General features: G+C 46.8%; 1 protein-coding gene across 1 annotated transcript; it reads right to left on the bottom strand.

Moving 5' to 3' along the window:
- LOC118831102 (transmembrane protease serine 9-like) lies at window positions 1-22,781 on the bottom strand. Its single transcript, XM_036738262.1, has 11 exons — window positions 22,778-22,781; window positions 21,034-21,196; window positions 19,815-20,086; window positions 19,322-19,491; window positions 18,492-18,748; window positions 6,161-6,297; window positions 5,300-5,326; window positions 4,987-5,161; window positions 3,541-3,815; window positions 1,537-1,685; window positions 1-758 (listed from the first exon to the last, which is right to left on the bottom strand). The coding sequence occupies exons 1-11, from the start codon at window positions 22,779-22,781 to the stop codon at window positions 474-476; spliced, it is 1,914 nt and encodes a 637-aa protein (XP_036594157.1). The 3' UTR covers window positions 1-473.
- Window positions 22,782-23,298: the final 517 nt, after the last annotated feature.

Here is a 23,298-nt window from a genome sequence, read left to right as displayed (position 1 = left end):
TAGAGGCTTTCACTGTTTACTTTTCGCTTTGCGTTCGCTGAGCGAGGCCTCAGTTTGACCCCTGGCCGGCTCCTAACTTACTGGAGATGGGCGTGCCTCGGAATTTACAGAAGGGAAAATGAAGCCCAGGAGAGGAGGTGCTTTGCCCCACGAGTCGGTGGCAAAGCGGGAATTCCCACCGGGCTCTTCTGGCTGGCAGCTCGGCGCCTACGTCCCCTCTGCCCCCTTGCTTGGCTGCGACGGCCGGTGGCACTTGTTCCGCCTTACTGTAACCTTTCTCCTGGCATCGATCTCGGAGAGAGACGGAGGGTTAAATGCTGGCGTGCCAGCTCCATCCCGACCCGGCTCTGGGGTGGGAGATGCGCTGGCCAGGAGGAGGACCCAGGAAGGGCCTTTTGGAAAGGGAAGGCACTGGGAAAAGAGGGTTTGGCTGTGTCTGGACGCGGGGTGGCGGGCGGGGAGAGGGAACAGGGTTAAATGGAAGGGAAGCAGCCGCTGTTGGTGAGGCCCCACAGGACCAGCAGGAGGCTGGAGATGTGCGGACCGGGAGGCCGTGCCACCGCAGCATTCCACACTTGGATGTCATAGGAGCCCCGCTGCACCTCCGAGGCGTGGCTCTGCATCCAGTCCCCGTAGGCAGACACGAGAGTGTAGACACCTGGTTTTCCGGGTCGGGCACAGCCGATGCCCCAGCTTACGATTCCCACCAGGAACCAGGAGCCCAGATCGGGACATACCAAGGGACCCCCAGAATCGCCCTGAGGTTAGGAAGAAAGGCTTATTAGTTTGGGCTTGAGTAAGAACCTGTTTTTTTAGTCTTCTAACTTGCCTTATCTTCCTCCTCCCTCCCTAAATTCCAAGCCCACCTTCTCTAGGACCCCCTCAGCTCATTCACCCAAAATGTAGACTATGAGAATATGAGACCCCTTCGTTGAAAGGATGAAACTGAACCTCACATAACTTGCTGAAGGTCACACAGCGACAAAGCTAGGCCCAAAATTCAGGTTTCCTGACTCAGTTTAGGGTTTTTTATAATTAATCTGGAATCACTACCCTAAAATTATAGGATTTAGCTGACATAGCAGAAAGAGACCTGAACTTGGAGTCTGAAGACCAGGTTTTAGGTCTGGCTTTGCTATTGACTTACTTGTAACCTACATTATATTAGGCAAGTCTATCTTTGTGCCTCAGTTTCTCTATTTGTAAAATTTTGGGGCTGGACTAGATCAGGGCCTTTTAACCTAGGATCTGTAAACTTTTTTTTAAAAAAAATGATAACTGCAGTTCAATATAATTGGATTTTGAGTAATCCTGTGTTTTATGCATTCAAGAAGGCACCCATAGGTTTCTCCAGATTGCTAAAGGGGTCCATGACACAAAAAGGCCAATAATCCCTGGACTAGAGATAATTTCCAATGTCCCAGCTCTGACACTGCCTGATTTTACAATAATTTCCTCCCAGGGTCTGTCCTCAGGCCCTCCCTCCCCCAAACAGGCAACAGTTGTAGGAGACCCACCTGGCATCTGTGCCCTCACCTGACAGGCATCCACACCCCCATTGAGGTAGCCAGCACAGACCATTTTATCAGTGATCTGCTGACTGTGGCTCAGGATCTTGTCACATTCCTTGGCTTCGATCAGTGGCAGCTTTGCTTCCTGCAGGGGGTATGGTGAGGACAGCTGGACTGGGGGATGGGAGAGAGAGCAGAGAGCTGAACTCTAGTCCCTCTGCTCTTTGCAGGAAGGCAGGAAGAAGATAGGCTAGTTCTGGGGAGGGGATGGACAGATAAATATAAATACCCCTGTGTGAACTGACTTTCTGATGTTGAGTGAGCAAAGTTGAATTCGCTATAAACTGTACTGGCTGTAGGACCGTGTGTTGCTGTGAAGCACCTTGAAAGGCCGGATTCTAGTCCTACCTTGGCTACTTACTACTTTTTTCCATCTTGGGCAAATCACTCTCTTTGAGGCTCAGTTTCCCTATTTGTAAAATGAAAGGACTGGATCTTTACAAGTCACTTCTAGTGATTAGATTTCTAATCTCAGGTTAGTCTACAAGTTACTGATTCTAGGCAACTATGATTCCAGACTCTTTGTCCTCAAATTCATGGCCCTTTTCAGTCTACCCCCAATCTAACTCTCCTACTTGATTTGTAGTATAATAGATAAAATGCTAGATCTAGAGTCGGGAGGATCTGGGTTCAAATTCTACCTAGTTGTGCAGTCTTAGGCAAGTCACTAAACCTCTCTGAGCCTCAGTCTTATCATCTGTAAAGTGGAAAAGAGAATATTTGAGGTACCGCAGAGCTCTGTTGTGACAACATTTGTAAAGCATTTTGCAAACCTTAAGAGTACTCTGAGGGGCAGCTAGGTGACACAGTGAATAGAGCACCCAGAATCAGGAGGACGGGAGTTCAAATCCTGCCTCTGACTCTTGACACTTACCAGCTATGTGACCCTGGGCAAGTCACTTCACCCCAACTTCCTCACCAAAGAGTACTATGTGAATATCAGCTATTATTGTTTCCCAGTGCAAATCCGCTGTCCAATGAGCATGCCAGGGGTTTGTCCATTTCATTCCTAAACTTGGACTTCCATTTTTTGGGGGGTGGGTAGGATATTTTCAGGACTTCATGTTGGCCCATTTCCATCAGAGCCTTCCTTGATCACCCCTACTACCTAGCAATCTCTGCTTTTTTGGAACATCTATAGATGGTATTTAAAAACCAGAATCTTTCACTTTAACATTGATTTAGATATCCTTTCCTACTGTGCAATTTTCCTACTGGGAGTTTTATGTTCCTGATTGTGTGCCTCTGAGGACCAGGACACTGGGACCTGGGTCTTGTCTTCCCTAGTAGCACCTAATGCAGGTCTGGGCTAAGATTGGTGAATTGAAAATGTACATTTTTATTTCGGAGTGATAAGATGAACCCCTGTCCCCTAGACCCAAGGAAGATATGCTTCAGCAGAAAGGGAGAACAGTGGTGGTATTTCCCCTTAGCTTCCTGTTCTGTGTCAGTCTGAGAGCTGGGGCCATAGGTGGCTCCCCATCTGGGAGAGAAGGGAAGGGTGGAACAGGAGGACTGGGCTTTTTCTATCGATAAAGGTTTTGAGGACATCAGGCATAGCCATAGTGCGAATCTCAGCTCCAGTCTTAGTAGCTAGGGAGGGGCAAGGCATTTTTTCTGAGCTTGTTTCCTCAATTTTCACTGGCATAATACTACTTGCACTACTGCCCTCACAGGGCTGTTGAGAGGAAAGCACTTTTGTAAACCTTAAAGTGTTACAGAAACCTGAAGTATCATTATTAAATAGATGCAGCCCAGAGATAAGGAGAAATAACTTAGGCATCATCTCCCTTGTGGAATTATTCAGGGCCACCTCCACCCATTCCTCTGAGAATTATCGGCTGCAATCCTGAATTTCCCCGAAGAGGCTAGGCTGGAGAATTTAACCTGGATCTGGGAAGAAGCTTCATCAAACTCCCCTCTCCCTCCATGAGAACCTCCCACTCTCCACCTCACTCCCAAGGCTCACCTCCCTCCTTTAGGTTCCCCCATCCTGTCACGACACAGGTCACATTAGTATGAAAGGGGTTGTAGGCCCCAGGGAGACAGGCAGGCAGAATCCAGGGAGAGAAGTCAAAAGGCTGGGCCAGCTTCAAGAGGGCGATGTCCCCTGTTGACCCATCTCCTCCGGAGTAGTCTGGGTGCAGGATCACTTGGCTCACTGGGCTTGAGATGGACTGGCCTGGGTTGGAAAAGAGCTGCAGTTCCCCGAGGACTACCTGGAACTGGGACACCTGGAAAGGCCTGCAAAGGGGGTGGGGATGGGAGCAGGGGGAAATTGTTGGGACAGGACTGGAAATGTGTTGGGAGAGGGGAACCCTAGGCCCAGCATGAGGGAGAGTAAGCTTTGCAGGAAATCCTATAACTTGATCTTGCAGTAACATTGTCTCTGAAAGTTACCTCAAGTGTATGTGAACTCTCTAGGGTCAGGGGCAGACTGTCTCACTGCGGGGAGGGGGTTGGAATTAGGACTGTCGGGAAGATTGATTGTTTATATCTTGATCTGGGAGGAGGAAGTTGGGTCTGGCTCACTTCTCTGGAAATGCAGGTGGCGCAGCGCTGAGACCAACCTGGTGACAGAGAAGTTGTACCAACCACTGGGGACCAATGTTTTGAGCAATTGCTACAGCTGCTATTGTATTTTTCCTGCAGGAAAGGAGAGCAGGGCAACCAGATAACACAGATTTATACTGGATTCAGTCTTCCAGACCAACCTTAATTCTTCTTGGGTGCTGGCTTTTCCAGCAGCAGCTGCCTCACGAAGATCTCCACCCATGGTTGGTTTGAGGGTGCATTTAGTGCTGCTTTCCCCATGAGCTGTTTTGTGCTACTTGTCTTGGGTGCCAGAATGACTAGCTCTGCCTCCCTTTCCCCTCCAACCCCCAAACGACTGGAAGGATGGAAAACAGCAAAATATAGCTAAACACAGCTATGAAGACAGTATTTTCTATTTCTATAGAAATATTCAAAGCAATTTGGATTATCCTCTCTATGTGGCCCAAAGATGTTAAAATGTTCTCCACCTGCCACAGCCAGTGAGTTGTGGAACTGGGACCAATCACAGAGAACCTAATCCAAGATCTTGCTTCTAGCCCAGGATGCGACCAGCTTGGCCACATAGCTACTTCTGGGGACCTGCAGACATCTCAGACAAGAGAATATGGTAGGAAAAAGAGCAGTGGACTGGAAGTCAGGAAACCTGATTTCTAGTTCCACCTCTGTCAGTAACTGGTCGTGAGACTCTAGGCAGGATAGTTCCCCCTCTCTGGGCTTCAGTTTTGGACACACTTGTGTCTGTGGACTGGATCAAAGGACTCTGGGAAATTTAGCTGTTGGTACAGCTGACTCGGATGGAGTTACAGAGTTTTGGGGGGAAGAGGTGATTGGTTGAATGAGAAGGGGCCTGGTCACTCACTGTTGAAAGCAATGGGCTGCTGTCAGAACCCAGCTATGGGAAATGAGAGTGGCCCCACAGATGTGGGCCTTGTTCTGCCTCAGACTGGCCTGCCATGGCCACGCCCCTTCATGGGCATTTTTGCCTCCAACGATTCGCTCATTCACCTGGTTCTTCAGGATTTGCTGACCACAGCCTAAACAGGGAAGGCAGACTTGGGACCAAGGCTCTGCCTTGCCCCAATTTGCCCAAAACCCTCCAATTCTCCCCAAAGCCTCTATACCTTCCCCTTAATTCCACCTCACCATCCCCTTTCGAGCCTCCCGTGACCTACCTGAACTTATCCAATGACCTTCTTCACCTGGTAAAGGAAAGGACAGGATGGCAAGTAGTGTGGAGAGGGATCTTGAGCTAGTGTCATGATTAATTAACTTGGCTGCCTATTAGGGCATCTAGCTGGGCTGTTGGGGACCTCTCCTTCATCTGCTCCTTTTACCCTACTTCTTTTTCTGCCCCTCAGTCTCTCATCTCCCCTTTTATTCCCACCCCCAGCCCCATTTAGATGCCTCAGTATTCCATCTAGATTCTCTGTTGTCACTCTCTGGATCTCAGTTTTTACTTTCTTCTGCCCCCCATCCCTATAGATCACCCTTTGCTTTTCCTTGGACTGATTTTTCAGTCATGTAGGGTGCTTAATTTTCAGTTACTGGTTTCTCAGGGATCCTTGTGCTGTGGGAATTGATCTCCGAACAGATAGAGGGAAGTATAGGACTCTAGCACCCTGGATGGCAGGGAGCTTTCTGGAGCAGGTTGGGTCCCAATTTGTATACAGGAGAAGGGGGGTAGGACATCTGGATAGGGGAGTGATCTCAGGGTTGTCCTGTGGACAACTAGAGCTGAGGTACAGTAGTACATCTGAACCCTGGGGGAATGAGTACTAGGGATAGATGCCAGGGTCTTAGGAAGTCTAGTCCTTCCTAGCGGGACAAGACACCTGGGTGAGAACAAGGACTTGGGATATTACCCCTGAATCCTGGGAGGAGATAGGGTACTTGATCCTCTGGGGGCAGCGAGGCCCTGGTGGTAGGAAGGACCCTGGGTTAGGCTAGAACAAAGGGCACTGAAAAGTGAGGAAGAGTGACCCAGAGGGATGCTTGGGTCCTATGGACAGGGGTACTTTGGGGCCCGAACTTACCTTTTGTCATAGGCGGCAGCAGTGGCAGCGACAGCAAGAGCCAGGCAGTCCCCAGTTGTTCCATTTCCCTTACTGGGCCTTGGGGCAGTGGGCAGAATGCCAGGGTTCCACAGCTGCTGTCCTTTTGTCCCCAGGGCCTAGAGAAAGCAGAGGTGGGCAGGTCTGAGAATGATTAACTCCACCTCTTCAGAGCTCCCTGTGCCAGCACCCCAGCTTGGGTGTTTCCTTGAACTCATGTCTGGCGCTCACGTGTGTGTGTGTGTGTGTGTGGGTGTGGGTGTGGGTGTGGGTGTGGGTGTGGGTGTGTTTCTCCAATCATGGCCTGTTCTCCTACTTGCCCAGGGGGTACCAAGAACTTCCTGCTCTGCAGGCCAGAAAAGTACCAGCCAAGTCAATAAGTTGTGGTTTCAATTTTTGATAGGACTGAAGTGGAGGGAGCCAGCCATTCCACTCCAGCCTGCTTGCTGCTACTCAGCCCAGCCACCCCTAGCCAGAGCATTTTGATCTTGGCGTCCTTATCTGGGTCTTCTAGGGTTAAAATCTCAAGAGACAGAGGTTTATAGCTACAGGGAAATGGTTTATCTTATGCTAGGAACTTTTGGACTGTGACTCAGACATTTTTGAGGAGTAGGAGAGACCTGGAGACAGAGAGGCAAGCATATTCAAATATAAACATGTCAGGCATAGTGGGCTAGGGAATTTCCTCCATTGTTCATCCTTGTTTCTCCCTTTCAAAGCCAAACAGAATAAGCTCTCCACATTCCTTGCCTCTACTTATTTATCTCCTACTCACCTCTCAGCCCCTTGCAACATGTCTTCTGACCCCAGTGATAGACTGAAATTACTTTCTCCATGGCCACCAATAATGTCTTACTTGCCATGCTTTCTGAGTCTGCATCCTTTTCGACCTCTTTACAGCATTTGAAACTGTGATCATCCTCTTCTCTGTCTGGCTGCTCCTTCCTAGTATCCTTTTTGCAGGATCAGTATCTCTTTCCTGACTCCTATATGTGTGTCCCTAGGGCTATGTTCTATGCCCTGATTTCTTTCTATATTTTGTGGGTGAGCTCATCAATTCCTATGGCTTCCACTCTGTTTCTATTTATAACTTTCAAATCCAACCCTCATCTCTCTCCCAAGTTGCAATCTCAATCCCTAATCAACAAACATTTACTCAGTGCCAACTGCCCACCACAGACCAAGATAAAAATGAAAAAATGAAAGTCCCTGCCCTCAAGGAGCTTACATTTAGTCACTAACTGCCTGGTGGGCATCTCTACCTGGACGTTCCAGATTCAATTCAATTCACTTTCACCTCATACATCCAAAACAGGGTGGGAAGCCAGAATTCTAGGTCCTGCGGTGGGAGTGGGAGTTGCAGCCTCCTGGTCCTTTCCCCTAAACCTATTCCTCCTAACTTATCCTCCTTCCATTCAGGGCAATAGAATGTCTTTTCTCTCTCCAATCCATTTGCTGTACTGATACCAAAAGGATGTTTCTAGAGGTCAGGTCTGACCATATTACTCCTGTGTGGGATGAAAGACCCTCACCAATTAAAAGTTAATTTATAATAAGGAACCATAGGTGGGAACAGAAATAAATTTTATTCAGTTCTCAAGAATAGGGTGTCTTCTGCCAGAACAGATCTAGCAAGGGAGGCGCTTTACAAGGAGCAAAGCACCAATAATTATACCTAACACAAGAGAATTCCCACCCACCTCTGACCCTTCTCACCATTGGTTGGGAGGCAGAATTACAATCTGAGCACAAAAGCTAGACAAAGAACAGGGAAATCGAGGCACGGAAACTCCAATTCCCATTCCCTTAGTTAATGATTACAACTGAGGTGACATCTATAAATCTAAAGAAGAAGAATAGGATAGGGGGAGGGGGAGACCCTCTCCATTCTTTTACAGTACTTGTACAGTAAAGGAAAGTAGGTCACAGTGACCCTATTCTTACTGAGCAAATCTTTAAACCAGAACCATAAGAAAGAACAAAAAGTTTCAGGGTAAACTTTCGCAGAGGCTGAGCCATCAGACTCTCATGGCCTCAGGATTTTTCCACTTCCCTATTTCCCTATTTCTTGATTTTTAAACATTTCTTAGTATAGATATAGATATATATTTATACATATCTTCCCTGTGAAGTCTTCACATTTTATTTACCTCATACACTCTGTTGTTCAAGAAGCATCGATGGCTCCCTCTGGCCTCAAGATATAAAATACAAATTCCTCTGTGTGGGAATCTGGCTTCAACCTGTCTTCCACATGGATGTATTTCATATCACTCCCCCTCATGAGCTTTGTGTTCCAGGCAAACTGGCTTACTTCTGGTTCTCTATTTAGGATATTTCATTGCTTGCCACTTTTCCTTTCCATTGGCTATGCCTAGAATACTCTTCCTTCTCACTTTTGTCTCTTAGAATGCTTAGCTCTCCTCAGGCATCAGCTCAAGTACTGCCTCCTATAAGAAGCCCTTCCTGATTCCTGAAGGTCACAGGCCTTCCCTCACAGGAAACTGTTTTGCACCCACTTTGTCCATGTCTCCCATCTGCGTCCATGTTGTTTTCCTCCAATATAAGATCCTTGAGGGCAGGGACCACTGTTTTTGTCTTTGTTTCCTCAGAACCAAGAGTCTGATGGATCTGAGTTTTTGTCTAGTACATGGCTGGCTTGTTGAATTGTAGATGTCTGCACATAGACCTACATAAGTACAGACATTTTATTGAAATTTTCAAAAATTGTTTTATTTTTATCATATTCATTTCTGAATATATTACTTTCTTCTCCCCCATCAAGCGGTCCATTCTTTGTTAGTAAATAGAAACATAAAGAGAAAAAAGGGCAGTTCAGTGAAATCAAGAAAAACTCATCAGGACAGTATGTGCAACATTACATGGATGTAGTATCCCAACATACGTACACATGTGTAAGATACACTTGGGCACACATACAGACATATGCATAGCTATACATGTTGTCACGTAGGTCCACACATTGGAAATGATGGGCTACAGGCTCTGGGCACCCCCTTAAACTCTCTTGGAATCTTTGTTTTATGCCCTCACCTCACCCTAAACCTAGCCTATCCCTCCCTTGGTCTGTTATCTCCAGATAGCCTCTGGCTGCTTCCCACCCTTAATCCCATTTTTTTGGGTTCCCAACCTCTAGTCGCATCAAGATCCTCCCTAGGACTCCTCTTCTAGTCACTTGGGGTGACTACTTGGCCACTCTTAGATCCCTTCCTCACTCTTTCTGTATATAAGATCTATCTTGGTTCCATGAAAGTGCTCAGATCCCATCTGGCCCCTCTACATTAGCCTTACAAATGCTGAGATTCCTTAAGAGTCTGGCCAACATGGTGGATTTTTAATAAACCTTGTTTTTCTTTGGCTGAAAGAAGGCTTGGGTCGAATTCGTTCAGGCAGGATGTGCGTGTGGCTATTTTGGGCCCCAGCACTCCTAACCCTCAACAGAGATACACAGACGTATGTTCAGATACACGTATACAGATATCTGTAGCCTGAGAAAGGAGGAAATTTAAAAGGGAGAAAAATGCAGACACATAAGGAAATTGAAACAAAGTTCTAGGGAGAGAGAGAGGGACAAATGGTGTGGCTAGGGACAACAATCAATAAACAAGTATTTATTACATATCTGCTATGTGCCAGGCACTATGCTGGGACAAAAAAAAAAGGTAAAGAAAGAAACAGTCCCTGACTTCAAGGAATTTACATTCTAAATAGGGAAATGACACTTACAGTATGTACCACACATGTGATATGTCCTCTGATGACTTCCTGCGGTCTGAGATTTCACAAAAGAAGTAGAAGAAAAAGAGAACCATTACAAGATCCAAGTCAGAGAAGACTGGCAAATCCTGCCCTACCCCAGGACCTAAGGGTGACCTCATACAGCCTGATGACTGAGCAGGTGATATAAAAAGTTAATTGCTAGTGAATAAACAAACCTGTGGCTCTCTCAGAAGAGCCAGAGAGACCCTGGATTCCATGAAACAACAGTTTAAAGAACTTGGGGGAGAGAGGAAAAGAGAGGGAGTGGGAGAGGGGAAAGGAGAGAGGGATGAGGAGTGGGAAGGAGAGATGGGGAGAAACAGAATGAATGAATGTGAATGCAAGCAAAGAATAGGAGAAAATGATGGGGTAGGGGCCCAAGCCTAGACCTTTGCCCCTTATGGGCAAAGAATTTTGGTTTCATTTGCCTATGAGCCCTGGAAAACCCCACCTTGAGCTCTCCTTGAGTCTTCCCATTTGATTTGGCATTCACCTGAGGTCTTTAAGCCTTTCATGCCTCATTCTCTATTACCCTTAACCTAGCCTAGCCCTCCAAGGTCTGTTATCTCCAGATAGCCTTTGGCTACTTCCCACCCTAGATCCTATCAAAACCCCATTCTTTTGGTTCCGGGCTTTAGTCACCCCAGTCTACTGGCCACTCCCATTAAGATCCTCGCTAGACTGCTTCTCTAGTTACCCCAGACTACTTGGCCACCCCTAGATCCTTCAATCTTTCTGTATGTAAGATACACCTTGCCTCCATGAAGGTGCTCAGATTCAATCTGTCCTGCTTACATTAGCATTACAAAGGATCAGATTCCTTAACAGTCTACCCAATATGGCAGATCTTTAATAAACTTTGTTTTTCTTTTGCTGAAAGAAGGCTTGAGTTGAATTCATTGGGGCAGGATCTGCGTGTCACTATTTGGGGTCCCAGCACACCTAAACCTCAACAAAAGGACAGGTAAGGGCCAGGAAATGAAGCTAGATAAAGAAGGGGATTAAAAAGAGGCACCAGGAACCAAGCAAGGGGTCTTAGGTCATATTCATCCCCTAAACTGGGTTGTATTGTTGCTGTAGGGTGGGAACTTTGAAGTAGTATGAATCTGTGTGGGACAGTGACCCTTCCCCAAATTAAATTCAGAGGCTTCTCAAGGTAGAAAGTAGGAAGGAATTTTATTGCTTTCTCATGAGAAAGGATGCCACCCAAACATGGGCATTTTAATTATGTTTTACATTTGTTCTGTTTGAATAAATGGGCACATCCCCTGAACAGAGTACAGAAGAGTGCAAAGGACTCAGATGGATGTCAGTCCTTTTATTGACTTTCTCTTTGAGTCTCCTGCCAGGCTCTTCATTGGCCAGATACAACCCCCTGACTGCCTACTCATGCACACAAGCCTCTGACCTTTCACTCCACCCACCTGAGTCCTGGTTTCTGCTGAAGCTGGGGGGTGGGGGTTGGGGGGTGAGGGGTGGGAGGGAGGGAGGTGGAGGGTCACTTTCAACTCTGTGAAAACAAAACCCTTCCCCCCATCTCTTACAAATCATACCCTCCTTTTGTGGTCTTCAAGACCCCCAGCTTGAGGGTGAATTACTGTCAATATGGAAGCAGCAAAAATATCACTGGACTGGGAGTCAGAAGCTCTGCGTTTTAATTGTGAATGCTATAGACTAATTTGTGCCCTTGGACAAGTCTCTTGTCTGTGTTTTCTCATTTTCAAAATGAAGGAAATGGAATCACTAGATGATTTCTAATATCCCTTCGAACTTTACATTTTTGATTGTGCTTTAACATTGAAAAACTGCTTCTGAGGTCACAGAGTATTGTATCACTCCCTTTTCCTCTCTTTTGGAACCCAAGCATTGTGTTTGCTCTTTGGGGTACCTGTCCTCTAATGAATGATAGGGCAATGTTCTCACACTCTTTGGTTCGTAAAATCTCCACCATGGATGCCCCAGGGAAAATTTATTAAAATCCTAGGTTATGGCATCCATCTAGGGTTTCTTCAAATGGGAGTAGGAGGGTATTCAATGTATAATACGAATCAGATATGGGACAGGAATTTATTTCCTATACATGAAGGGAATGCTTAAAAAGAGCGTTTACAAACATGCATACAAACTTGACATTTTCCCACCACTTAACAGTATTTTATTTTTTTTCCAGTTACATGCAAAAATAGTTTTCAACATTCAGTTTTACGAGATTTTGAATTCCAAATTTTTTTCCCTCTCTCCCCGCCCAAGACAGCATGCAATCTGATATAGGCTATAATTGTACAATCATAATAAATATATTTCCATATTAGTCATGTTGTGAAAGAAGAACCAGAACAGAAAAAACAAACAAAAAGACAGTATTTTCTATCATGAGTTCTTTGGAATTGTCTTGGATTGCTGAGAAGAGCTAAGTCTATCAAAGTTGGTCACTGCGCAGTGTTGCTCTTACTGTGTACAATGTTCTCTTGGTTCTGCTCACTTCACTAAGCATCAGTTCATATAAATCTTCCCAGGTTTTTCTGAAATCTGCCTGCTCATCATAATAGTATTTCATTACATTCATATACCACAACTTGTTCAGCCATTTCACCAACGGATGAGCATCCCCCCAATTTCCGATTCTTTGCCACAGCAGAAAGTGCTGCTATAAATATTTTTGTACATGTGGGTCCTTTTCCCTTTTTAAAAATTTTTTTTATCACTTTATTTAATATTTTAGTTTTCAATATTGATTTCCACAAGATTTTGAGTTACAAATTTTCTCCCCATTTCTACCCTCCCCCCCATTCCAAGATGGCATATATTCTGATTGCCTCATTCCCCAGTCAGCCCTCCCTTCTTTCACCCCACTCCCCCCCCATCCGTTTTCCCCTTACTTTCTTGTAGGGCAGGATTGATTTCTATGCCCCATTCCCTATATATCTTGTTTCCCAGCTGTATGCAAAAAGCAACTTTTTTTTTGAGCATCTCCTTTTAAGACTTTGAGTTCCAAATTCTCTCCCCTCTTCTCTCCCCACCCACCCTCCCTAGGAAGGCAAGCAATTCAACATAGATCACACATGTATCATTATGTAAAATACTTCCACAATGCTCATGTTGTGAAAGGCTAACTATATTTCCTTCCATCCTATCCTGTCCCCCTTTATTCAATTTTCTCCCTTGACCCTGTCCCTTTTCAAAAGTGTTTGCTTTTGATTACCTCCTCCCCCTATCTGCCCTCCCTTCTATCATCCCCCCTTTTTTATCCCCTTCCCATTACTTTCCTGTGGAGTATGTTATTCTGTGGAGTGTGTATGTTATTCTGTCCTGATGAGAGTAAGATTCACTCATTCCCCCTCACCTGCCCCCTCTTCCCTTCCAACAGAACTGCTTTTTCTTGCCACTTTTATGTGAGATAATTTACCCCATTCTATCTCTCCCTTTCTCCTTCTCTCGATATATTCCTCACTCACCCCTTAAATTTATTTCATTTTTTTTAGATATTATCCCTTCATATTCGACTCATCCTGTGCCCTCTGTCTATATATGTGTGTGTTCCCTTCAACTCCCCTAATACTGAGAAAGGTCTCATGAATTACATACACCATCTCTCCATGTAGGAATGTAAACATAGCAGTTCAATTTTAGTAAGTCCCTTATGATTTCTCTTTCTTGTTTACTTTTTCATGCTTCTCTTGATTCTTGTATTTGAAAGTCAGATTTTCTATTCAGCTCTGGTCTTTTCACTGAGAAAGCTTGAAAGTCCTTTATTTTATTGAAAGTACATATTTTGCCTTGGAGCATGATACTCAGTTTTGCTGGGTAGGTGATTCTTGGTTTTAATCCTAGCTCCTTTGACCCCTGGAATATCATATTCCAAGCCCTTTGATCCCTTAATGTAGAAGCTGCTAGATTTTGTGTTATTCTGATTGTGTTTCCACAATATTCAAATTGTTTCTTTCTGGCTGCTTGCAATATTTTCTCCTTGACCTGGAGACTCTGGAATTTGGTGACAATATTGGGAATCTTTTTCAAGAGGTGATTGGTGGATTCTTTCAATTTCTATTTTACCCTCTGGTTCTGGAATATCAGGGCAGTTTTCCTTGATAATTTCTTGAAAGATGATGTCTTTTTTTGATCATGGCTTTCAGGTAGTACAATGATTTTTAAATTATCTCTCCTGGATCTATTCTCCAAGTCAGTGGTTTTTCCAATGAGATAATTCACATTGTCTTCCATTTTTTCATTCCTTTGGTTCTGTTTTATAATATCTTGATTTCTCATAAACTCTCTAGCCTCCACTTGCTCCAATCTAATTTTTAAGGTGGTATTTTCTTCAGTGGTCTTTTGGACCTCCTTTTCCATTTGGCTAATTCTGCCTTTCAAGGCATTCTTCTCCTCATTGGCTTTTTAGAGCTCTTTTGACATTTGGGTTAGTCTGTTCTTTAAGGTGTTATTTTCTTCTGTATTTTTTTGGGTCTCCTTTAGCAAGTCGTTGACTTGTTTTTCATGATTTTCTTGCATCACTCTCATTTTTTTTGGGGGGGGGCAGGGCAATTGGGGTTAAGTGACTTGCCCAAGGTCACACAGATAGTACATGTGTCAAGTGTCTGAGGCTGGATTTGAACTCAGGTCCTCCTGACTCCAGGGTCGGTGCTCTACTCACTGCGCCACCTAGCTGCCCCCACTCTCATTTCTTGTCCCAATTTTTCCTCTATTTCTCTTACTTGCTTTTCCAGATCCTTTTTGAGCTCTTTCATGGCCTGAGCCCAATTCATATCTTTCTTGGAGGCTTTTGATATAGGGTCTTTGATTTTGTTGACTTCTTCTGGCTGTATGTTTAGACCTTCTTTGTCACCAAAAAAGGAATCTAGAGTTTGATTTTGAGTCTGAGTTCATTTTCGGTGCCTGTTCATGTTCCCAGACAACTACTTGACCCTTGAGCTTTTTGTCAGGGTATGACTGCTTGTAGAGTAGAGGGTACTTTGTCCCAAGCTTTAGGGTCCGAGCGCTGCTGTTTTCAGAGCTACTTCTACTCCACCATCACCCCAGGCTCTGTCACTGCAGCCCTCCTCCTTCCACAAGAACTGCCAACCAGGACCACAATCCAGATCCAAGCAGGGCACAGCAAGAGAACCTGCCTTTGTGTCCCCAAAGCACTCCTTGCACTCCTGCTCTTATCTGCTGCTAGATTCCTCCCACTGTGTGAGCCAGGGACTCAGGAAACAGTTGACGCTGTAGCTCTGGAAGCAGCCTCAGGAGCTTTCTGCTGCTGCCACTGCCACTGCTGCACCACATCCGCCACCCCAAGGGCTGGTGGCCAGACTGGTCTCAACTTGATCCTGCAGTTTCCTTCTAACCTGCTCTTTGGCATTTGTGGGTTGAGAAGTCTGGTAATTGCCACAGCTCAGTGATTCATGGCCCCAAGGCTTATTCCGGCTGGCTGACTCTGGCTCTGGTCTGTCCTGGAGTGGCCCACACTGGGCTGTGCTCTGCTTCCAGTGCCATGCCATAGACCCTTCCTGGCGACTATCCAGGCTCTCTTGGGCTAGAGACCTGTTTCCCTCTGCTATTTTGTGGGTTCTGCAGCTCTAGAATTTGTTCAGAGCCATTTTTTACAGGTGTTTGGAGGGATTTGGGGGAGAGCTTAAGCAAGTCCCTGCTTTCCAGCCGCCATCTTGGCTCTGCCCCGCCCACCCCGCCTTTCCTTTTTTTATGATGTCTTTGGGATACAGCCCTAGTAGTGGTATTGGTGGATCAAAGAGCATGCATAGTTTTATAGCCCTTTGGGCATACTTCCAAATTGCTCTCCAGAACTGTTGGATCAGTTGACAACTCCACTTTTCTGTGTTCCACTTTTCCCACATCTTCTCCAACGTTTATCATTTTCCTTTTTGGTCATATTAGCCAAACTGTTAGGTATAAGGTGGTACCTCAGAGTTGTTTTAATTTTTGTTTTTTTAATCAATACAAACTTAAAAATTTTAACTACAATTATACTCTCTCTAGAGATTGTACTGTCTAAATCACTCCAGGTAACACATCTGTTAGTAAAAGGGTCTGCCTTGGGCCAGTCCTCTTTTCTTGGAGACATTTCCCCTGTTAGCCAGCTCCATTCCTTGGACTCAGGATTTTGACTTCTCAGACTTCTGAGATCTCTTCCAAACCTGGACACGTCCACACCAAGGCTAGTGTTTTCCTATTCAGGGAATCAAATACCAAGCAGAAAAGGCAGCTAAGGAAACTCACTTGTTGAATCAGTGTGATTGGTAGATGGAGGAAGCAACTACTCGGGGTTTGCTATGTTATAACAAGAAACCCAGGTCCTTTCAGTGCTGGGTCAACACATGGCCAGAAGCCAGACCCAAAGATCCTACATGATTGACTAAAACCAAGAAGGGAAACTTCCTAATGTGTAGTTTTGGCGATGTCACTCACGTCTTTAGTAAAGTCAATGGTTCCTTATTGCTTACAGGATAGATCAAATATAAAATCCTCTGTTTGGCTTTTAAAAGTTTTCATACCTTGTCTCCTTCCTACCTTTCCAGACTTCTTATACCATATTCCCCTCCACATATTTGATTCTATCACTTTTTTTTTTGAGGGGAAAGGCAGGACAATTGGGGTTGTGACTTGCTAGTAAGTATGTCACACAGCTAGTAAGCGTATCAAGTGTCTGAAGCTGGATTTGAAGTCAGGTCCTCCTGATTGCAGGGCTGGTGCTCTGCTCACTGCACCACCTAGCCACCTAACTACCCCATCTGTTGCTCTTTCTTGCTGTTCCTAGATACTACAGCTTTCTACTTTGCGTTTTTACTGGCTGTCCCTTGAGGCTGGAATTTTCTCCTTCCTCTTCTTGGTATCCTGGCCTCTTTGGCTTCCTTCAAGCCCCGGCAAAAATTCCACCTTGTACAAAAAGTCTGAGCCCTCTTTAATGTTAAATCCAAGATTTTCTCCAAATTATCCTGTATACATCTTGTTTGTACATAGTTTGCATGTTGTTTCCCCTATTAGATTGTGAGCTCCTTGAGGGCAGGGACTGTTTTTGCCTTTTTTCTTCTACCCCTCTGGCTCAGTCTGGCACAAAATGGGTACTTAATAAATGCTTGTTGACTCATTTATGGTCTTGGTTATGCTATGATCCTCCTTAGCTCTGAGAGTATGGTTTTGGGGGTGGGGTGAAGGATGAACAAGGCTGTGGGTATGTTGTGTTCCTGTGGTCCTGTGGTAACCTTGTTACTTCTAGGCAGGATGGCATCCTGATTTCTTATTGGAAAAAAGGGGGCCAATCATAGACTACTAGAGCTTGAGGGGAACTTTACTTTTTATTTTTTTAAATAGTATTTTATTTCCCCCCCAAATACACATAAAACCTATTTTCAACATTCGCTTTGAAAAATTTGATTTCCATATTCTCTCCCTCCTCCCTCTCTGAGATGGTAAGCATTTGATGTAACTTATACATGTGCAATCAAGTAAGACACGTTTCCACGTTAGTCATTTTTGTGGAAAAGAACTCTAACCAAAAAAAAGTGCAAAATAGTATGCTATGATCTACATTCAGACTCCATCAGTTCTTTCTCTGCAGGTGGATAGCATTTTTCATCACGAGTCCTTTGGGATAGTCTTGGATCATTGTATTGCTGAGAATAGCTAAGTCATTCACAGTTAATTATTGTTACAATGTTGCTGTTACTGTGTACAATGTTCTTCTGGTTCTGCTCATTTCGCTCTGCATCAGCTCATGTAGGTCTTTCCAGGCTTCTCTGAAATCATCCTGCTCATCATTTTTTTTTCAGCATAATGGTATTCCATTACAAACATATACCACAGTTTGTTCAGCCCAGTTAATGGGCATCGCTCAAGGGGAACTTTAAAAATCAACTATTAGGGATGAAGGAAACCTTCAATTATCTAGCCCAGCCCCTTTCACAGATGGAGAAAATGAGGTCCAGAGAAAAGTGACTTGCCTAAGTCACACAGTTAGTGGCAAAGTTGGGATTAAAACACAGGTTTGCTAAGTCTGGGTCTAAATTTCACTCTAGTATAACATCCTGACCCCTTGCTTGTGTATAGACTGGCTAAGTTTGGGGAACAGAGGATATTTTTGTGTTTTACTCTTTGCCATGGTTGTATCATCTTCAACTTTTGCATGGCTACATATTGGTTTTTGCTCTTGCTACTCTTTGACTTTTAGATGCATTTTTTTGGAGGGAGGAGGTAAATGTGAAGAAAGGAAAGGGGAAATGAAAAGTGGAAGAGTTCATGACACTCAAACCACAAGTTAGGAGTCTATTCAACTTTATTGGGTACCTTAGATTAAAATTAGGAAGCTTTCAGAGTCCCCCAGGGGCAGAACTAGGTAGAAGGAGCAATTCTAGAAGTGGGAGGAGGATCCTGGGATCAGGTGGCCAGCCCCCTGAAGTTGTCAAGAAGTGGGGGAGGGAACCAGAAATTCATCACTGCTTCTCCCCTGAAAGAACCATCACCCAATTTTCCATGCAAATACCAAGTCTCTCTTCTCTTCCTATTTCACTTTCCCAACACGTACTGAGCTGAGTTGGCCATTTTTAGAAACCAGGAAGGAATAATGGCAAGAGGTGGTGGGATTGGGGATGACTGGATTCTTGGTGGGGGGGAGTGCAGGGTGGGGGTGCTTATGTGGGCCTGAATCCAAGGCCAGTAGTGGGCCACACTTGTGTAGACACCTGGGCGGTTGGGCAAAGCACATCCCTTGCCCCAACTCACCACACCTTCAAGGACCCATCGACCAGACTGGATGCACACCAAGGGGCCTCCGGAATCTCCCTAAGGGAAGACAACAGCTCAGCTCTCCTGGTACTCTCTGACCCTGATCCCCTTCTCAGAACCCAGGCTGTTGCTGTCCCAGCTCCCATCCCCCAAACCTCAGCATCCCTCCTCTCTTCTTAGCTTGCCAGCTCCTTCTTCCATCTTGGAACCCAAGTGTCAGGTCTTAGGGCTGCTACAGCTGAAATCCTATTCACTGATGGATGGGGAATGGGAAAGGGTCTGACTCCTTGAGAAGTTGTTCCTTCTCCCACCCCAACATGGGGCCACTGGAACCAGTCAGTCCTGCTAAAGAAGGCTCAGATATGAAACCTTCAAATGATTCCCACATGTCTTTGGCCAGGTCCGTGGATCTCCTAATGTCCTACCATCACTTCCCCTGGCCATGGCCACGCGGGCCATACTTGTAGCAGTACCCTAGTCAGTGAAGACACCCTGGAAGGGGTTTTCACAATTTCTGATGCATCCAGTTAACATCCCCATTTTGAGGCTGAGAGGGAGAGGAGGCCCATCTCTGTGGGCTGGTATGACTGGAAGGGCTGTAATCCTAAATCCCAGGGGGTGGAGCCTCACCTGGCAGGCATCCTTGCTGCCTCTGGCATAGCCTGCACATAGAGTGCCAGGCAAGACTATGGGCTCGGTGAGTGGGATGTCGGAGTCCACGTGGTAGAGCCGGTCACAGACCCGTCTGTCTATCAGCGGAACCTGGACGCCCTGCAGGGGCCGGGAGCCAGGCAGTGGCGCTGCGGGGACAGGACAGGACAGGGATGGGGCAGCCTTGGGGCATGAAGAGGAATAGCAGGCACTCAGAAATACTTCTCTAGGAGGGGTAGGGCCAAGGAGAGCAACAGAAATTTGCCAGAAGGGATAGGAGCACACCGGGATGCCCCACTGGTGGGAAAAGAACGACTGTGGGTTCGATGGAGAATGAGGAGGGGGAGCCCTCCTGGGCTCAGTAGTGAGGAGGTAGGTATACAGTTTTCCCCCCACGTGGGGGTAAGTGGGTGGGTAGGATACCGAGTTCTCTGCCCGGAGAAGACTCCTCGGTTCCTCCTTCCCAGCTCACCTCCGGGCTGGAGGCTGCCCCAGCCCGTGACCCAGCACGGGGTGCCCGGGGGTGGCAGGGCTCCGGGTCCAGGCAGGCAGACCGGCCGGATACGGGCACTGAATGGGACTGGGCGGCGGAGCTGGACCAGCGCGATGTCGCCCTGGGCCCCGTCTTCGGTGAAGTTGGCGTTGAGCACGACCCGCAGGAGCTGCAGGGAGAGAGCTTGAGGCGAGGGCCGGGCCAGGCGGAACTCCCCCAGGCGTACTCGGTAGTCCGACAGCCTCACGGGTCTGGGGGCGAGAGAGCCGGGAAGAGGTTGGGGAGGAGGCGGACGAGGCGGATTAGAACTGCAACCCAGGGCCCGGGAACGGAGGAGCCACGTCCCTCAAGGATGCCCAGTCACCTCTTCCTCCAACAGCCCTCCTGCTGCGGTTGGCTCTAGGCGCAGCATTCCACAAACCTGCCCGCGCACCCCACCTCTCCTGGAGTCCCCCACCCCAGCCTCCACGTGGTGCTGGCTTCTTTCTGTTGGCCGCTCCCTGCCCGGCGGTCTTCGCGCCTCTGCCTTGCAGAGGGGTCAGGCGTACTACTGGAGAGGTGCGAGCGAAAGCGTTTTTATCTTCCTAAGGTTTACTGCTGGAAGGATCTCAGAGGTCACGTTGCCCAACCCTCCCATTTTACAGATGGGGTTCAGAGCAGTAAATTGAGTTACCCCAGGTCATCCAGGCACTAAACAGAAGAACTGGATTTGAACCTAGGTGCTCTGGCTCTAAAATCGGTGTTCCAAACACTCTACACCCAGGCCAGTTGGTCCAACTCTAGAACTTCTTTCCTCCTGGGACGCAGGGGTCTTCCCCCTTCCTGTCCCTTTCCCCACTCCAAAAACCCAGGTATCTTCTGCTTCTCTTCTGGCTACTTCTCCGAGCTTCCTCTGAGCTCTTACCTTCCCAAACCCAGGTGTCCTGCTCTTCCCATCCCCTGGCCCAGAATGGGAGGGGAACAGGAATCTAGGCGTCCTGTTTCCTTGCCCCCTTTCGTCTAGGCTTTAGGATTCCTAGGGCTCTCATTTGCCCCCCAACCACTCAGACATGCACTTCTGACCATTCCCTGCCCCGGGCATCAGGCTCTTTCCCCCTCAGATCCATGCATTCACTTCCAGTCTCTGTCCTACCCAGATCCTTCTCTTTTGTTCCCTCCCAGAACCCAAGGTCCCTGGAGGATTACATCGTCGACAAACCTTGGGAAGCAGTGAGCTGCGGTCAACACCCACTGTCGAGAGATGAGTGAGGCCCCACACGTGTGGGACCGATGGTACTGCAGGCTGGCTTGCCACGGCCACTCCCCCTCCCGGGCATCCCTCCCACCCACGATGCGGCCAGACATCCGGAGCTGCCCACAGCCTGGGGAGACATAGGGGCAAACCTGGTGTAAAGGGGCACTTGAGTTTTGTGAAAGGTATGAGAACTTGGGAGTGGGACATTTCTGGTTCTGGGAATGGGGTGACAACAGGCCCAGAGGCAAGATGCTTGAATTCTGCCAAGGATAGAGTAGTAAGGCCAGGAGATAGATCAGGCTGGTGCTAAGTGGGTAGAGAGGCCAGTTCTGGGGGCTTTGTACCTGGAGACATCTGTGTTTCTGCAGCTCCTGGAGAAAGAATAAAAATTATAACTTTTATATAGTTCTGTAGTTTATGTTTGTAAAACTTTGTGAAGGAGGTAGGCATTATCCTCTTCCTTTTAAAGGTAAGAAAAGAGGGCTAAGAGAGGCAATGTAGTGTAATGGAATGACCACTGGATTTGGAGTGGGCAGACCTGGTTAGGAATCCGAGCTCAGCTACTCCTTGTGCAATCTCGGGCAAATTTGTTTCCCTCCTGTGGGCTTCAGTTTCCTCATTTGTAAAGGCATTGGACCCTGATCTCCAAGGTTCTTTCTAGCCCTAAGTCCTATAAATGACCAAAATAAGGGATTTGTCCAAGTTCACACAATTATTAAGTGTCAGAGCCAGGATTCGCACTGAGATTTCTATCACACCACAGATGCTCCACAGAGAAAAGAAAGAGATGGGACTGGATGATCTGATTGTGGGTGTAAAATAATACTGAGGAGGGGAAATAACATAGAGAAGGGCTTAGAAATAGCAGGAATCTGACAACCGAACATGGAGGGGATAAGGGGAATGATTATGATGATATAGAGTTGGACAGAAAAGGGGGATATAATTTGAGAATGGGGAAGGGGGTGACAATGTGAATGACAGAGAAAATGAGTAAGAAAACATGGGATGCAACGTATATCAGCTGGTGCTTGGGGCCTGGGTCACAATAATCAGGCAGTGGTAGTGGAAAGGTAGAAAGGAAAACGCCTGGAGTCTAGACTGGGGATCCAGGAACTTCTTATATGTCTGGGTTGCAGGGGAACCTTCAGAGGAGAGAGTCTCAGAAGTGAAACCTCTTCTCACCCTTAGGGATGCAGAGGTTTCAGAGCAGTGGGCATGAATAAGCTAGAAAGGAAGAAAAGCTGAAGGAGGGAAGGCAGAGCAGGAATTCCAGGAGGGGAGAGAAATAGCTTAGTGTGCTAAGAATCGGTGTTCCTCAATATCTGTTCTCTTCCCCACTTGCAATCACTGCAAATCCTGTCCACCCCCTCCCCTCACTTACCCAGCAATAGCAGTAGTAGCAGAAGGCCTTGTCGGCATGAATACTCCCTCATTCTTTCTCACTGGGTCCTGAGGGAAAGGGACAGAGCCAAGGAGGGAGGGAAGACAACCCTAAATTGGTGTGTAGGAGAAGTCTGAGTGAACTCAGAAGCCTTGGCCCCCTCTCCCTGGTCAGTAGCTCCCATTCCTTTTCACCTTGCGCCTTTGAGGGTCCCAGTTCTGCACCCTTTCTGCTATTGTCTCCCAGAACCCAGGGGTCTGGATTCTTCAGTCCTTATAGCTTTTCTGGGACCCAGGAATGCAGTATCTCTTTCTCCCATCTCACCCATTGGTCCGGGCTCTTCTCAGTGACTTTATGGAAAACATTGAAGGGGGTGGTGCTGGTGGGGGGAGAGTTTAAAGTGCTCCAGAGGGGAGGAGGCTGGGGGAGAGGGGAGTAATTAAAGGGGCTGGGGGCAGGCCTGGGGTGGTACTCTCTGAGGCTAAAGAAACAAAGATGCTTTCAGAAGCTTATTAGTGTGTGGTGAGGTAGGGAACAGGACACCTGGGTTTCCGGAAAGGAGCCGCTTCTCCAGCTCAGGACACCTGGGTTTAGGGAGGGTGTCAGCCTGGGAAGGGGTGGGGTGAGGGCTGGAGAGTCGGATGTCCTGTGTTCTGAAAGGGCAGCAAGCCTGGGGGAATATTCGAGAATCTGGCAAAAAGGTGCCAAGTAGGCTGAAATCTTTGCTAGACTCCCGGAAGCCCCTAGGAGGATAATTAACAGCTCATCCCTGAGGAGCCTGTCTCCATTCCGAATCCTGTCTCCATTCAGCTTCAGATTTCACTTTCTAAGCCACTATTGTTCAG

Source organism: Trichosurus vulpecula, chromosome 9 (assembly GCF_011100635.1).
Source record: "Trichosurus vulpecula isolate mTriVul1 chromosome 9, mTriVul1.pri, whole genome shotgun sequence".
In the NCBI taxonomy this organism is placed as follows: Eukaryota; Metazoa; Chordata; class Mammalia; order Diprotodontia; family Phalangeridae; genus Trichosurus; species Trichosurus vulpecula.
This window is presented reverse-complemented; position numbering and strand designations above follow the sequence as displayed.